General features: G+C 45.3%; 1 protein-coding gene across 2 annotated transcripts in view; it reads right to left on the bottom strand.

Annotated features, from left to right (window-relative positions):
* SLIT3 (slit guidance ligand 3) overlaps positions 1 to 18,155 on the bottom strand; it is a 589,038-nt gene that overhangs the window by 149,632 nt on the left and 421,251 nt on the right. For both annotated transcript variants that reach the window (XM_059417324.1, XM_059417323.1), the window contains exon 6: positions 4,147 to 4,218. In XM_059417324.1, the coding sequence (XP_059273307.1) occupies positions 4,147 to 4,218 (72 nt within the window). The remainder of the gene's footprint in view (positions 1 to 4,146; positions 4,219 to 18,155) is intronic.

Raw genomic sequence — 18,155 nt, forward strand, 5'->3', positions numbered from 1 at the left:
GCAGGCCACTCACTGGGGTACGTGAGCATTTTCAGGCTATGCTCCCGATAGCTTTTGCACGGCATTTTTGGCAGCGTATATCTATTGAACTTCTGATTTGCTGCATGTTGTCAGGAAACAATGTCTGAAAATACTTTTTTCCTCTCCCGCAGGACTACTGAAAAAAATTATTTTATTAACTAGGTTTTCTTGCTTTTGTTTTCTTTGTCCACACTCTTAATTTTTTTTTTTTTTCATTAAACATATTTCTGGCCCAGGACAGCACGGTGGGCAGGGAGGTGCCTGGCTGTCCTCCACCTAGCTGGCCAGGAAACCAGCTCAGAGAGCTCTGATGGAGTGGCTCCTGATCACACAGGGTCAGAAATTCAGTCTTGGCATATGCAACTGCAGTATAACCCCAACTTGGAGGAGACAGAGTATGTGAATAACCAAATGTATAGAACAGGTGGAAAGGAAAGGCCAGTGATTTGGGCAACAGAAGGCCATCTGAGTCATAGCAACTCTCGGTTCAGAACCGTAAGGCCATACAGAAAGCTGGGGCTGGATCGTTGGAAGAGCCTGCAGACCACTGAATGACAAAGTCAACTGGTGACGTGCAGAAGCGAGAAGAAATCACCTCTGGGACTAGAATGTAATTCAGTGAAAAAGCAGGACTCTTTTCTTTCCCTGGCAAGTCTGATTTACCTTCAACTTTGTGGGGGTCCACTAACGGGGTAAAGGAAATGACAATTTCAGAAGCATGTGGGAGGCTCCACCACTCTCCTGGGCAGGACTGTGAATCGCCGCTAGCTCGCATAGCCCAGCTCTCGGGGGCCAGTTCGCACTAGTCTGTGGCACCCACTGGCCACGCTTTCTGGGAAGCCGACGCCTTGAGAGCTTTGGCAACGCAGATTGGGAAAGCAGCTTGGTAGGACAGTTAGTCACATGGGCTCTGCCACTTACTAGTTAAGCAGCTACTTGGCTTCTTTGAGATGGGTCTTTTGCAGAAGGAGGGCTGTGAGGATGTTGAGGGAGAAGGTCCATAAGAGCACCATGACCACCGTCGGGCACGGGTTACTGCACAGCACATGCTTCCAAGGCAGTACCCTCTGCGCTGTGATTCCCCCCTCCGTGTGGCATGGGGGCTTTGAGAAGTTTCACCTGCACTATGCTACTTTCCTTAGTCCCTTTTCTGGCTACCTGGGAAGGGGAGAAGGGGGTGGCTCTTTTCCTTTGTTCCCCATATTCTGTGCAAGACATCCCCCACTGTGCAGGAGCCAAAAATGAGGATGAAGCGAGCAGCTGTCATAGCCTCCTCCAGCCTGGTACCCACTCCTCTCTCTCTCCCTCCAGGGGTTCTCACGGGCTCCCCTCAATTCCCATGATGTGTCCTGTAGGACCAACCTCAGCCTGGATGGGAAGAAATTTCACAGCAGTTCCACCCACAGAAAACAATGGAACAGGGGGATCCTATGTGAAGTATTTCCACCAATAGTTGACGTCCACAAACTTTCCTTAAGTTAAATTTGAGGGAGCTTTCCATGGGAGTTATCGTGAGTCTTTCCTCGTTTTTTTATTTCATTATGCCTAATGTCAGAGAGAAAACACCTAGAGTAAGACTCTATTTTATCTTCTTAATTTGAAGACTTCTAAAGCTTTGGATAGCTAAAGATGACCTTTCTGGGGATAGTGTGTTTTGAACCTCTCTCTTTCAGGAACTTATTAAGTTAATATATGATGCCTTCACTTAGTTCCTATTTATTATTTCATTGTCAAGATTCTTTTCGGTGCCTAAGTTGTGATTACAAAGAATTGCTATAAAATGTCAATGTGCAGATGAGATTTGGAAGGTCTGGGGGTGGGGAGGGGAGATTCTTTCAATGGAGATGTTGGCTCCTGCCAATTCAGAATGGCTCACCATTAAGATAGATGGTTCCAAAGCCACATGCCTCTGCTGGAAATTAAGAACCCAGGGAATAAATGATTATGATTAATTTTGAGTACTTAGCCATGTGAAGCCAAATGAGAGTGTCTTTAAAACAAAGCTATTGATCTGGCTTTGTTTGGAACTGAGAAGATAAACTCATCAGATCCTGTGATCTCTTTGTAAAAATACGGAATGAGAACTTTTTTTTTTTTTAAACCCCACCATAGGCTTTCAAGCTTCAAGTTTGAGAAACCTGGTGTATCAACATGCTATAATATACCAACATTTTAAAAATAGCAAACACTGGGGTAGAGAAGAGCAATCCAGTTCTGTCCCAGACAGGGGTTTGATGGGGATGAGGGCACGACAGGGAGGAAGTTAGGGGAATGGAAGGGACAGAAGCCACCTCTTCTTAAAGTTGAGGGAACAGACTCCGAGAGGTTGCATAGCTTGCCCAAAGTCCCACTGTGCCCAGGTGTGTCTGACTGTCCATTCCCATCCTCTCTCCCCCAGACAACCTTCTGGTGAGACGAGGCACCACTCCTAGTACAGGCTGTCAGGTTGTCACAGCTGTTCCATGGCAGCTGGTTATTTCCATTTCCTGGTCTCTTCCCAAGGAATTCTCTCATCTTCCTGAAGAAAGGGGTGACATGCTCCTGCATCCCTCTCCAGAAATGCTCTTGTGCTGGCGGGAAAATTGCACCTTACCCTTCCCAGCCCCTCTCTCCTGATCAGAGAAATCCTGGGTCACTGAACGGGGCTGGCATCCTCTCCCTAGCAGACAAGCATTTGTTGCCCATTCCGGGGTCAGAGTTTGGGTGAGAAGCCACCATCCATCTTAGGACTGACAGCCTGACCTCCCTGGCTGTGGGTCCAGCCGTTTCTGTCCCGGGAATTCGCGGCTTTCATCAGATTTCCGGCTCCTTGCAGTATCAGCATCCCCTTTTATTTCCCGTGATTCCTCTTGGAATCACCTTCCTCTCACACAACGTGGAGAGGCTTTCTCCAACCCGTGCCCACTGTCTGGGGGGCCAGGTGAAAAGAAAGGGACATTTTAATAAATCCATTCAGTCATTGGTTCGACATTTATTCATTCCTCTGGAAGTCAGAGATATATAACCTGGTGATTAGGTAAGGGTTTTGTGCTTTTTTTTTTTTCAGGGGGATGCTGAACAAATCCTACCCTATCCTTCGCTGGATATTTTTAGAACCAAGCAATTACAGAATTTGGAAAGGGGAAGCCATCCGCAAGTTACAGCAACCAACCCTTCACTTTCCAAATGGGAAAACCGAGACTCTGAGTGCGGAAGGGACTTGCCCAAGGTCACACAGCCAATTAGGGGCTGAGTCAGGACCGAACCACACATCTCCTGGCACAAGTTCTACTAGGCTTTATTGCCTTCCTTTCTAGGTTTCTCCAAATCAGGGACCGCTGGAAGTGTTGTTTGAGTGACAACCATCAAAATGTTTTCTTACACAATTTAACTTCAGTTTGAATGACCCCAAGATGATTCCTAGCTGAATTCCACCCCCAACCCACCCCTGGAAATCAGGTTGGAACCACTGGAAAATCCAGAACACAGGAAGGCAGCTCCACAAGGTATGGGGGTGGGGGGAATTACACCTCCTCTCGCCTCTCCCCAACCCTGCCACTTTAAGGTTACTGCTTAAAGTTTGCACTGAAACCCGAGGCGAGATCCCAGGAGCAATGGCAATGACTAGACTTTACCAGGCTGTTTGGCATCCCCCCTGCCCCGTGCCAAGGTCCCTTTGTGATCCTGGGTAATTCCCACTGACCCCTTGGTGCTATCCCCTCTCGCATCTCCCAGACCTGTAACCTGTCTCTTCCCATGCTCACACTCAAACAGACTCTCCCTGAACGCCCTGGCAGGCGCCGGGGGGCTATTCTGGCCCATCTGTTCCACCCAGCAACAAATACCGCGGGAGCACCGGGGGAGAAAGGACTCAATTGCGACTTAATTAGCAGGAACCCCAGTTTGCGGGAGGTGAGAAATCACACTTTGCTGCCTACAAACACTTTGGCCAAGGTGAGCCAGAGGGATCTCCCGGTTCCCAATTTTAATAGCACTGCAGCAGAAGACACAGAAATGCAATCCACACGGACCCCCCCTGCACACACACACGCCCCCTCTCTCCTCCTCACAGGGACACACACACACACACACACACACGCACACGCACACGCACACAAGGCAGCACCGGTCGCAAAATCAACTCACAGGATCTCCAGATCGCGCAGCGCCCGGAAGGCTCCATCTTCAATGCAGCTGATGTGGTTGTTGTCCAGTTGCCTGTGGAAAAGCAAGGGGAGGGCGTGAAGGCTGAGTGGGGGCAGCGCCGAGGAGCCGGGCGGCCCGGGCCGGGCGTCCCCGGCCACCCGAGTGCCTGTCCCTCCACCCCTGGCAGTCTCTGCTCGTCCCTGCCAGGAGCTCGCGCAGAGCCAGCCTGTCTGCCACGCTGCTCCGTCTCTGCTCTCTGACTGTTTGAGAGAACTACACAGACGAGCGCACCAAAGGCTGTCAGGTCTCAGTAAATATTAATTGCGCATTTTTTTTTTTTTTTTTTTTTTTAGGCAGAAGGGAGTAATTTCATTACATTAGGGCATCCAATCCATTACGAGCTCTTACCGTCATGTCACTGAAACAATTTCATTAAGCTAAAGGCCTGTAAATCATTGGAGGTCACTGCTCTGCCCTCCGCGACCTCCCAGAATGCTTTTTTCCCTCTCTCCCTCTCCCTCGTCTCCCTTTACTGGAAGTTGCAGTCTTCTGCTCTGACACAGTGCTAAATCTCAAGGCTTTATCTGCCCAAGAGCAGCGAGGGTGCATGGGGAATATACCGATTCCAAATTAGACTCAACTAATCTAATTTTATAGTCTTTTTATTATTCTAAGCACCAAATGTCTGTGGTGGTTTGATGCCTCTGTGCTTTGTTATGGGGTCCATCTGGTAGGTCATTCTATTGAAGCATTTTCTGACTAACTACAGAGCCCCTCAAACTGCACCAAACCACCATCAACATTAAAGAAATCCATTGATGGAAGCATTCCTGATGGGGGAAGGAAAGGAATATTGTTATTGCCTTAAAGATGTACCACTTAAATTTAAATTGGGGAGAATTAAATGCACCTATTCTGGGACTCCTTTTTTATTTCCCTTTCCATCTTATGAGCACGAAAATAATGTCTCTTAAAAGGATGCCTTAACTAATATACATTCTAGTTGGGGACTGAGGTATTTTAGTTGAAAGATAATGAATATATACCATTATCCCTAAATCAATATAGGTCTTAAGTGTAAGTCGTGACCACACTCCAACTCAAATCTCGCATTATATATTAGTCATTTGATTTCTAAAATAAAGGATGATAATACAGAAAACATTTATTGGCACCAGATTGTCTGTTGTATTTTGTGTGCAGAACACACCACGGTCTTTGGGGCGAATGGCCGAAAGAAGTACGGCTGTCCTGAAAAACTCCCTTATTGACTCCTTTTTTTCTTTTGTCTCAGAAAAAAAAATCAGCCCCTCTCAGGTGAAGGGATTTCCTGATGCTGGAATTTTCATTTGTGACTTGTATTAATCTACCTCAACAACTCTGTGCAAAAGATGTGTCAACAATACGTTCAGTAACCCTCACGGAGGGTTTTATATTCTGCTGCAGGAAGGTGGATTAAACTTAAAATACTATCATCATCGAGAGACCAGATAGATATAGGATTTCTGTAAAGGCACATGAATGAAACACGTACAATCAGAATGATGTCGTGTGTCACAACAGATGGGCTCTGCCACGATATTACAGGGAACCAAGTCATCTCCATAAATGCCCCCGATATAAGATTTGGACATTTAGGGTTTAAAAATAAGCGGCAAATGGGTATCACAAGAAGCAGAAACACTCTTTAGGTGGACAACTTCTACATCTAGAATTCAAAGTTCTTACTGATGCCAACTTCCCAGTGTCCTCGCTACCCGGAATTCTTCCCGAGTCTTTCTTAAAGTGAGTTTGCTGAATATCCTTTCCCAAGATTTCCTGTAAGTACTGGGGCTGTGGATTTCCCTGCAAAGGTTCTATTAAGGCAGCCTAGTCCTGCTGCCTGGTTTCTAGATTTATCATCAGTTTAAGGGCAGATGATCAACAATGCCTGCCCCACATCAAGGCCACCAAACCTTACCAAGCAAAATGCAATGGAGTTGGCTTTTGGCTCCAAGAAATTCTTCAATAAATATGCTGAATTCGGCAAAAATGGCCCCATCCACCTAAGTACAGAAGTATCTAAATCATCAGATTGAGAAGTCTGGGGTAGTGTACAGTGATGGCCGTTTGTGGTGCATCTGCTTCTGGGCAGACATTTCAGAGAGGTCCTTGCTATTAGAATATTATTTATTTGCTGGATTTGTGAGATGCTTCCTGTTGCTTTTCTTTTCGATCATGAGAAACCAAAAATGTACAGAATGTTACGTGGAAAGAATGCAGTTTACAGGGGAGAAGAGAAATTCATAGAAAGAAGGGAAAGAATGAAGAGGTAGAAAGAGATTAAAAGGGTGGGGGAAAGGTCAGGTGCAAAAGATGACAAACCAAATCAAGCCCACTGTTCAACGTTCCACCAGAGTCCTGCCCGGCAATTACCGGAGCAGCGGAAACAGAGTCTCAGGGAGGGACTTGCTCGCTCTAAGGCTAAAAGCAAGGAAGGTCTCCTACGTGATCAGTTCTGTGATGTTTAAACAGGCTCACTGGGCGGCACAAGCGGACACCTGGTTGTATATTAGTAATGAGGAAAACTGAGCAGTAACAAGCATCTCTGTGGGTGAGTTTTCATAGATGCTCTTAGAATGTATGAAATGTACCAAAATTTCAAATATTTATGCAGAAGTGGGGTGTACATTTATTATAACCACGATTGCCTCCTTTTACTCTACCCACAGAGAAACAGTACCCTGGCCTCAGTCATCAGTCATTTCCCATATGCGTAATTTATCAGGGAAGTATTCGGGGGTATGAGGCCTAGGAGGAGCGTGTCAAGCAAAGGAAAACCTGAGAATTGCTTCATGGCGCAGCTATTAATATCTTCATGGCACTGAGCATCAGAGTGTTCCGTAAAGGTCATTAATTGTCTGCAATCAATCCTGATATTTCATGCAAATAAGCTAGGCCCCTAAAGCAAAGTAAATACATACTTTTCTCAGACAAGGTTGCTTTTTCTTTCAAAATCACATCTCAGATACACAAAAGTTAGTCCCCAAGCACGGGGTCGGGGATGCGAAATAAATGCAAGCCCAGCATCCCTTGGCAGTTGTTTGGAGTGGGGCACTACCAAACACACAGAGATCCTTCTGGAGTTAAGGCCAAAGCCTTTGACTTAGCATTTTGCTTCTGAGGGTGGATGGAGGCTGCTGAACTGTGTTCTGAGCTCTTGGGTCAAAGGTCCATTTTGAAGCTTTGTAAGGGCTCTTTCAAAGGTCCTCTCAAAAACAAATTTAAAAAGCCCATTGCTCACTCCATACTCCGTTGCTCGGGAGGCATGAATGTGCAGAAGGAACTCTGGATATGGGAGCACACAGAACTCAAAGAACTCAGCAAGTCTTGGGATGCCCGATTTTCCCCTGGTAAGAGGTATATTTCACAGATACTGAATCCATTTTTATCACACAAAATGAACTGCCCTGGTGCCTAGCACAGTGCCAGGGACTTCCCAGCTGACCATGCTTGGTTGCACAGTGAGTCCTTCTACTGAAGGTATGGCAAGGTGGGGTTCAAGCCATGAGCTATGATGTCCTGGCTGTGGCCCTATGTGATGGAGCATTCCTTCTCTGACTACACGGGGAACATTCTGCCACACAGACCTCCGCTGGGGGAGTATTTGGAGAGGACTTTTGGAATAACCTGAGATTTCTGTGGTGAATATGAGGAGCGGGAAGGCAGTGGATGGAGGGAAGTTTGGCTGGTTTTTTTTTTTTTGGAGGCGACTTTCATCGTCGTCTACTCTATACAGAAAACTCAATTTGATTTACACTCTCCTGCCTGTGACTAAGTCTGGAAGCCCCAAAACATTCATGATATTAAATTAGCTGCTCTAATTTCCCTGGGCAGCTCAGGTTTCACCAAACAATGTGTGCTAAAATGATACCAGAGTCCATTTAGAAAGAACTCCTCCAACAAGAGCTCACAGCAGACTCCCTGAGAGGAGCTTCCCGACTACTGTATTTTTATACTCTGCGAATATAAACAAGTCCGCAAGGAAAGCCAGCATGAGTGAGGACTTAAAAATAATCTTCACCAAAGGCTGATGGGGGAGATAGCACTTTTGTCAGAATTCCCCTTTGTAAGCATAATATTATCGCCATTCATCTCCTTCAATCACAATTTCAAATTTCATAATTGAAGCAGAAAAGAAATATTTTTGCAGTTCAGAAACTTAAAGAAGCATATTTAAATCCTTTTCAAAGGGCTTAAAAAAACCTGATGACAATATTAAGAGCCATCTACCTATCTCCTAACCACCCCCCCTCCCCCCTTCCCCCCCCCCCCCCCCCCGCCAACAGCAACAAACAAATAAAGAAAATGTCATGATTTCCATGATGCTTTTGAGTCGCCGTGAGGAGAAAACACCTGAAAGATCTCCAGAAACAAGCTTCTGGAAGAAAAGTAGAATTCCCAACTAGTCATCTAAATGCAGGGTCTACATACCGAGGCACATCCATCCAGATGTGTGCTTCTCATGCAGATGTTCTGGGAGACCCCAGAATCTCTGCCCTTGGACAGTGAAACTTAGCCTAAGGCACTGCTGCTCCAGGCCCCCAATCCAGTCCTGCGTGTGCTCCAGGACGGCGCAGCTAGAGGACCCGCAGTCCTCATGCTAAATGGAGAAGGAGCTAAGGTTCAGAGCTCTTTGGAATTAAACAGTTTGCTAATTTCCAAGCAAAATGATCTACACAAAAGGTACACAATAAGGAGAAGGACTTCTGCATGAAATCCACAAGGGAAGCCTTAGAAGAAATTCAAAGCAAGCCTATGGGTTCCGAATCCAACAATTAACTAATCTGTAAGAGCAACTGAGGGTTAGTAGCTATTCATGCTGTGTTAGGTGCCTAGGATACAGAATGAAGTGTAAGACATCCTTTGAAAATTTCTGGAAGAAGCCGGCACCTGTGGTGTTTACATTTCAATTATCTTAAGAGGTCTATGGGAATTCTAAAACTAAACTGATCTAAATTTGTTTTTGATGAAATATATGTTTCTACATATACACACTCAAAGTATACTCCTTTTTCCAAAAGAAGAGAAACAGTGTTGTAACTATTAAAAAAACAAAAAACAAAAAACAAACAACAACAGTAACAAAAAACCTGGGGAATCTGTGTTTTCTTAAAACAAAGCGAAGTAGCCCAGGTTTCTTTTCTTTGCATTATCCAAATGTCCTTAAAGCAGAAAACAAGGAATCCAGTAGTGATTCTTAAGGTTGTTTTTCTTTAAATAACAGTTTAACATTCTAAAAAATCATTATTGAAGAACAAATTATAGAAGTATTTGCTGCTGGCTGGGGTCTTCAAAAGAAAAAAAAAGCTCAAGGTTATTTTAACTGGCAAAGGGGAAAGAAATATGTTCAAAAAGAAATGTATACACTCCATATAATTGAGTACTGGCCACACTTTGTAGGCAAATCAAACACTTGATCTAAGCCACAGTCTGCTAATGAATTGTCACTGCTTCTCATCATTAAGGAGCTACTGTAATTCCACATTAAAATGACATCTCAAATGAACAAAAAGAGGTGAATCTATTATTTTGCACATTTGGTACACTTGTCCACCAGACCCAAGAATACATGCATATTGATATGTTTACCGATCCATGAATTATTTATGTATCCACAATGGTTCCTGTCTATAGAACTGACAACTTTATGCCTATTTCCCCTACATAATAATTACATGCAATATCTCCCTACTGTATGCATGTAAATGCAAGTGCTTATTATAAAATTATATATATAATTTATAATATATGATACACATATAAATTATATATATAAATTTCATAAGTTATATAATTATTAAATTATAAAATTTATAACTACTATGAAATAGTTAAAGTGACTGCTGACCTCTGAAATTCAATGTGCCCATATCTGGTCATACTTACAGATACATTTAGATAATAAAATGATTGAGAGTATTCCAAAGAGTTCTACCAACTAAACCTACTTCATAAAGGACAGAATCCTAGGTTAATCAAGCTCTCTGATCAGAACACCCCGCTTAGAACTCAGTTAAAAACTGAAGCATGAATCTTTTCCAACAAGCCTCCTTGTACAGACTTTGCCACATGGCTGGCATAATACCTTTTATCAAGTACTATCCCTATTGCTGTTCAACATATGCAACTTCTCAGCAGAAGCACAACCGCATTCACTCCAGTAGATGCTCCCGAAACCAAGCCCTACAGTCATGCAAACACAGATGATGGATTAGCACAAAAGAGGCAAGCCAGACCTTGGAGAATAAAGGGGTGTTTTACACATCACTGGGAAATATCAATAACTCCACTTCTGTGTTTACATAGTTTCCGGTTTGTTGGGGATTTGGCAAATGACTTTGTGCTGAAAAATGCAGGGGGTAGAATCCCCGCAAACCAATTTTGCATGAAGAATAGTTGCTAGGAAGAAACGGAGCTCTCACTTAATTTGGGCTACTATCCATTTGAAACCAATTTCTAACATTTCTAGATAAATAAAACAAAAACAAAAACACCAACCAACCAAACAAAAACCAAACCAAACGGACACACCCTGTATTCAGGATGAGAGAGTTCTGTTCGTTTTGCAGCAACTTTAGACCACAGGACCAAGGAAGTTGGGTTCTTGTTGCAGAATGTGCTCTCACGGTTAGAGACTTGTCTCCAATCCATCCTTTCTTGTATCAACCTAATATTAGGGACCAAAGGGCTTCATACCCAGGATGTCCAAACTGCCAGGGTTTGCCTGGAACGTTCCCATTTGAGCCCTGAAACTTTACATATATATATATACATATATATATATATGTATATATATATTTTTTTAATTTACTTATTTGGCAGACAGAGATCACAAGTAGGCAGAGAGGCAGGCACAGAGAGAGGTTGGGGAAGCAGGCTCCCTGCTGAGCAGAGAATCTGATGTGGGGCTTGATCCCAGGACCCTGAGATCATGACCTGAGCCGAATGCAGAGGCTTTAACCCACTGAGCCACCCAGGCGCCTGAGCCCTGAAACTTTTGAGACAGCCCTTTTCAGACAGCCCTGAAACTGTCTAAGTTCTAAGTCTGTACAAGGAGGCAAAGTCTGTACAAGGAGGCTTGTTGGAAAAGATTCATGCTTCAGTTTTTAACTGAGTTCTAAGCGGGGTGTTCTGATCAGAGAGCTTGATTAACCTAGGATTCTGTCCTTTATGACAGCCCTGAAACTTTTTGGGGACTCATCAGTCTTGGCAAACTGTAGTGGCTGTTCCCAGGTGAGGCCCCGGGGCCTGACTGCATGAGAGACAGATGGACTCTGGGCACGTCACTTCTTCACCAGTGTTCCTAAAACCGTAAAAGGCGTGCTGATTCACAAACTCAGCCTTCAGTTAAGTCTACTCTAATAGGCTCCTCACTGCATCTCCTGTAAAATGGGCTGTCATTTTACAAACACACCCACAGCGGGAGCTCTGGAAGTTGCTGAGATGTCCTAACATACATTCCCAACTTTCCTCCCTGGGAATTAAAATGTCTTTGTATGAAGCACCAGCGCGTTTTACTGGCCTCCTTGCTGAGGTCATGAATACTCAGAGGCCAAACAAATAAAAGGCTGTCTCCATAGTGACTGGGGCAGGTTTGTGGTTTCCCTAGTTACACTCTTTGAGCAATAACCGGCTGGGGTTCCTCCCCAGTGGAGGGGAGAGGGAGTGAGAAACCAGAAGATGAAATGGGCTTTTGTTAATGGGCCTGAAAGTTACCCTCCACGGATCTGCTTTTTTGTGTGTGTTTAGGTCCATCAGCGTACATTGTCAAGAGTTTTAAAATTTTTTCACACCCCATCCCTCCAAGGGTTTCAGAAGTTTTTCCCACTGGACTCTAGAGAAACTGTTCCAGCAACACGAGTATGAGCAGCAAGAAGCAGGCAGAGCAAAGTATTTCTTCCCAGACGGGACAGATGCAGACATCAGAGCCCGGCGGGAGGCTGAGCTCCACTCAGGCACGGGACTTAAGCAGCTCGACTCTGTGCTGGTCAAAGGGGTCTCTCCCGGGCAGCCCATCAGAGTCGCATCAAGGGAGGCCAGGGAAGGCCTCCTAAGCCCTTGAAAGAACTTTGTCTCCCTTTAAGAGAATCACATGGATCTCTCACGGAGAAATTAAAGACCTTCTGAATTTACTCATATTTCCAACCCATTCGGAAGAACTTTTGGACGCTCTCACCATTTGCTACCATTTGTTTTTTGTAAAACAAAGCACCATTTGTTTTTTGTAAAATAGAAGACTAGGTCGCCTGTAAATTTCTAGCTGATGAATGAAGGGACTCCTATCTGCTCCAGTGGGGCCGGAAGGTTTGGGGCTTGCTCGGGACCTGCCTGTCACTCCTTTCCTCTTTGCTGTCTCTCCCTTTCAGAACGGGCATGCTTGTCCCATGCCTGTCCCACCACTGCACTTTGGAAGGACATGTCTGATTTCACAGGTTCATAACTAGACAGCAGTTTGGCTCAGAATGAATCATACCTGTAGCCTCAATTTATTTATTTTTTTAAAAGAGTTATTTATTTTGAGAGAGAGAGAGAGAGACTGCACTCAGCCGGAGGGGCCGAGGGAGGAAATCTTCAAGCTGACTCCCTGCTGAGCGTGGCACCTGACACGCCACTCAGCCTCAGGACCCAGGAGATCACAGCCTGAGCTGAAACCAAGAGCCGGAGGTTTAACCTACTAAGCCACCCAGGCGCGACCCTTCGGCCTCAATTTAGATGAGACTTAGGACTTTAGATTTTGAGGCTTATGCTGGAATGAGTTTGAGTCTATTGAGGTGGAATGAAACATATTTTGCCTGTAAGAGGCCTATGAAATTTGGGGCGCTAGGGACAGAATGGTAGAGACTGAATGTTTCCCCCCACCCCAAATCCTATGTTAAAACTTCTTCTCTAAGGTAATTCTATTAGGAAGTGGGGCCTTTGGGAGGTGATTAGGTCATGCCAGCGGAGTCCTCATGAGTGACTCATTCATATAAAAGGGAATCCAGAAATGGATTCCTTGCTCCTTCCACTATGTGACATTACAGCGCAAACACAGCTGCCCCCCCCCCGCCCCTGCCCCAGGAAGCAGGCCCTCCGCAGATACGGAATGGGCTCGCACCCCGGTCTTGGACATCCCAGGCTCCAGCAGGGCCGAGAAACAACTTTTTGCTGTTTATAAAGCACCTAGTTTATGGACAGCATCTACGCCCCCGAGTCTGTTTCTTCATTTGTGAAATGGAATAACGTTTAGCCCAAAAGGAAGTTTTGAGTATGAAAGGAATGGAATATATGCACTCTGAAAAGGTACTTGTGGCATTAATTTTCTTTCCTTTAAAATAAATAATCGTAAGCACAGGAATTCATCTTCTGTAATCTCTAAAGTCTCCTTCAGATCTGAAGCTATGCAGCCTGAGGTCCATTTCTGATGAGATTCTTAAGAAAAAGTTCCTGTTCATCTCACTCAGATCCTTCTGCACTTTGAGCCTATCCCTTTATCCACTCTTCCTGCATCCCAGGCCAAAGAATCTATTATTTGAGATATTCAATACATTTTTTTCTGGACTGAGGGCAGTAGTTCAGACCACATGCTTTTGGTACTTCTCCAGGTGATAGGAGATTGAAATATGAGAAGCCATCAAAAACCTCCATGAAGGAAAATACAAATTTTTCTTTTACCAGGAGAATGAATCAATATGGGCCCATATTTATAATTCCTATAGGTGAGAACCTTTAGGGAGAGTGACTACAAAACTGAACCCATTCCTTAGTGACCTTTTTCATTTAATAACCAACCAAGTTATGTGTTGAGCACCTAAAATAGTCCATCGCCACACTCCTGTCCCTGGTGTGTCATTTCCTTCTTTTTTGTTGTTAAGATTTTGTTTTTAAGCAATCTCTACACCCAACATGGGGCTTAAACTCACAACCCCGAGATCAAGAGTCCTACACTCCACACGACTGAGCCAGCCAGGTGCTCCAGCGGTGTGTCATTTCTTAATCTTAACATGCCTTAATCGGGACATGGATGTTTAATGACTCCCTGTGGCCTACACTATAAATGATCACAACAACACAACCACAACCACAACTGCACATAGTAGTACTCAGTCACTGTTTATTAGGCAGCAAGTACTGAGCTAGGCATCTTCAGTGTCTTATCTCAGTTGGGTCTCATAATATCGTGATTCCCATTTTACAGATAAAGCAAGTGGGGCTTGGAAAGTTCAACCTCTGAGCTTGGCCTTGAACCCAGGTCTGTCCCTGCTCATAATGACGGCAGGTGGTGCTGCTTCTCTGTGAATAGCCCCAATGCCTCAGCACGGCCCCACTCCATCCGCGCCATGGTATGTGAGTGTGCCAAGGGTGTGCAGGGTTCCTCATCATGCCGGTCCCTCCTGCCTCTTCTGTTTGGGGAATCCCCTCTCATCCATCAGGGCTTGCCTCAGAGGCCACGACACCCAGCAAACCTTCCTGTGCAAACCCAGCAAAATGAACGGCTCTCTCCAAACCCTCCTGACCCTTTGGTCATCCTTCCATTAGAGCACTTTTTTCACAGCAGTAGGGCTAATTGTAAACACGTAAGGAAACCAAGGTTCCGAGAGCTTACGTGGCATCTTCAAGGGAACTCAGCTCATACATCGGAGAATCAGGGTCAAACCTGCCTTCCTGATCTGGGAGTTTACCCGGGGCTTAGCCGGGGCTTACCCGGCGTTGCTATCTTTCCCTCTCTGACTTCCAAAGTGAGAAGAGAGGGAGCCTATATTAGGAGCACGTGGAATTAACTCAGTTATATTCAGCTGGGAAGAGAACAAAGTCAAGGTTTGGTCTTGGCAGTGGTTGCTGGAACGCAGTGTCTTTCACTGGCCTGCAAGCATTCTGACCCAAACAATGGAAGGTGAGGGCAGTACATTTCACAGTGTCCCCTTGCTGTCCCCTGTGTGTGTCTCAATGAGATTCCCTGGAAGTCCCAGTCTATTTAACTTTTAGGACCAGTGGCGGAAGCAGGCACCTATGCCTTAAGGAGATGCTACAATATCCTGCTGACTACTGGGACCTGGCAGGTGGCCTCCGACCCGCCTGGGACAGCTTTGTGCTTTCTTGAGCAAGGTGAAGGCACGTTCAAGGAAACGGCTCTCTGTCCTCTGGGCGACTTTCAAATGGCCCGGAATTTCATCAGTCTTTCCCAGGCACGGCCTCCCCCAGGGGCGACACAGGCATGTCTTCTAAAGTTGCACAACTCAAAACAACAGGGCAGTACTAACCAGGTCATGTACCGGGATGGGCAGGGTCAGCGGCCATTAGTGAGGTGTCACTCAAAGGTGTCTTTGTGGCAGCAGAAGCCAATTAAAATAGGTCTCGTAAGCTCACTGTAAGGGGGTATCAAGGTCCCTGTAATTAACTGCTGGAAAAAGGGGCATCAAAACTCAGCAACATGGGCCGGGCTGATAACTACTTTCATTCAATCCAGCTAACGCACAGAACTGAAATACTCTAGGAGAAGGCTGGCTTCTCTTTCACTATTCTTGATGAAGGAGGGAGAAGGCCTGGACTCACTGGCAATGGGACAGCAGAGGCAGGATCTGTCTGGTTCACAACTGCACCTGCCCCAGAGCACCTGGCACACAGGGAGTGGTTGGCACACACCCCCGGGGGCATCACAGTGAGCCACCACTTTATACTCACTAGGATGGTGAGAATCAAAAAGATGGAAAGTGATGTGGACAAACAGGGACCCTCTCACAGTGCTGGTGGGACTGTAACATGGTGCAGTTACTCTGGAAAAGAGTTTGGTGGCTCCTCAAAAGTTAATCATAGAGTCATCTGATGGCCCTGTGATTCCACTCCTAGGGATATGCCTCCAAGAATTGAAATCTGGTGTGCAGACAAAAACTTGCACACAAATGTTCATAGCAGTATTCTTTGCAATAGCCAAAGGCAGAAACAGTCCTTATGTTCATCAGCAGATGAATGGGTAGACAAACTGATGCCATCACATGGTGGAATATTATGCAGTCATTAAAAAGGAAGGATCTCCTGACACATGCTACAACACGGATGAACTATGAAAACATTGAACTAAGTGAAAGGGCCAGACATAAATGGACACATACTGTATGATTCCATTTCTTTGAAATATTCAGAACAGGTAATCTACAGAAACAGAAAACAGATTAGCATTTGCCAGGGACTGGTGATATGGGGAGTAAATGCTTAATAGGTATGGGGTTTCCTTCTGGAGGGATGAAATGGTTTAGATAAAACATGGTTGCGCAATATTATGAATACAGGAAATACCACTGTATTGTGTCTACTTTATTTTTTTTAATTTTTAAAAAAGATTTTATTTATTTATTTGACAGACAAAGGTCACAAGTAGGCAGAGAGGCAGGCAGAGAGAGAGAGAGGAGGAAGCAAGCTCCCTGCCGAGCAGAGAGCCCAATGCAGGACTCGATCCTGGGATCCTAAGATCATGACCTGAGCCGAAGGCAGAGGCTTAACCCACTGAGCCACCCAGGCACCCTAAATTTGTCTACTTTAAAATGATGACTTCTGACTTCCTGACTGCCCCCCCCCCCTCAAAAAAGAGGGGCTTGCTCACTTGTTCTTTCTGTGGCAGAGAGGAGTCTTATGAGAGCATCACACTGTGAGGGTAATTTATACGAGGCACCATCAGGCGGCAAAGCCGATTCCATCTGACGTGAAAAAAAAAAATCTTGGCATACGAAGAGCAAAGAGAATGAAAGAGAAAAATATGGTGGGGTGGGGGAGAGGTGATCCACCTACTTTTGGGAATTATTTATAGCAAATTTTAAAATTCTCCTAGCTGGCTTTGGGGATACCAGCAGTCACTCAGCACTCAGCAAAAAATAAAACCAGTTTAAGCAAAGAGAATGAGGCTAGCAAACTTGATGGGGGAGGGATTGGGGGTGGAAACAATGGGCTTGCTTCCCAAGTCAAATGTACAGTGTTGTGGGATTAGCTACTATGCTGTCTTTTCTATACCACTGCTCCCTCTTCCCCATCAGTATCCAGCACAGATAACTCAGTAGGTTGTACTGACTTTCCTTCTTGCCTTTCTTCAGGTTGGTTCTTTGGCTCCCCACCAAGAAGGCTAGCAAGAAGGCCAAGCTTTTCTCTCCTCGGTCCAGAGAAAGAAGAGTCTCTAACCAGAAACTCTTGCCTGACTAGACCCCTGGGAGCCCCCTGGGCAAGGCTCCCGGGGAAAGTCATGGGGGCAAAGCCTGGGTAGGGTGCTGAGTTGTTTTCTGTACTCTTCCCTCCCCAAATTCTCAGGGCTCTGGGGCAGCCACATGGTCTCACTGAGTTGAACGAATCCAAACAAGTTGGAACGGGAGGAAGAGGCCAGAAAAACAAAAAATAGAAAGTGCTGGAAGCCATAGGGACGAGGCACCATTGGGACTGTTCCTGCCCGGGTGCAAGGTGAGGACCAGTTCTACTGATGAGGTTCCAAGTCCCAAGGGAAGGTTTCCAGCTTTCCACTGAGGCTGCTGCTACCTCCTGGTCATGTCAAGACTGAAAAGAGCTTCTGAGCCCTCCTGTGATTCCCAGGAAAAGGAAATGAGAACATGGCTTATGCTTTGAAACTGAGGATAAGCAACACCATGCTGGGGAAGAAAAGAAGAAGAATGATTTTCTTTTTCTCATTTGCCGGCAATAGAGTTTTATCTAAGATGGAGTGGTTTAGTGGAGAAAATAAAGTTTGTTCGGGAATCAAATGACAAAGATCTTTGACCTTCCTGGGTCGCGACCTAACTTCTCTGGGCTAAAACTCCCCTATCAGTAAAACAAAGCTGTGAAAAAGATGATGTCTGTGCACCCCTCCATAGCTGAATAGTCAGGGCTGCGGAATTTTAATCCAGCCCCTGAAGTCCTCGTGTGAATGACAAAGATCTTTGACCTTCCTGGGTTGCAACCTAACTTCTCTGGGCTAAAACTCCCCTATCAGTAAAACAAAGCTGTGAAAAAGA

This window comes from Mustela nigripes, chromosome 12 (genome assembly GCF_022355385.1).
Source record: "Mustela nigripes isolate SB6536 chromosome 12, MUSNIG.SB6536, whole genome shotgun sequence".
NCBI lineage: Eukaryota > Metazoa > Chordata > Mammalia > Carnivora > Mustelidae > Mustela > Mustela nigripes.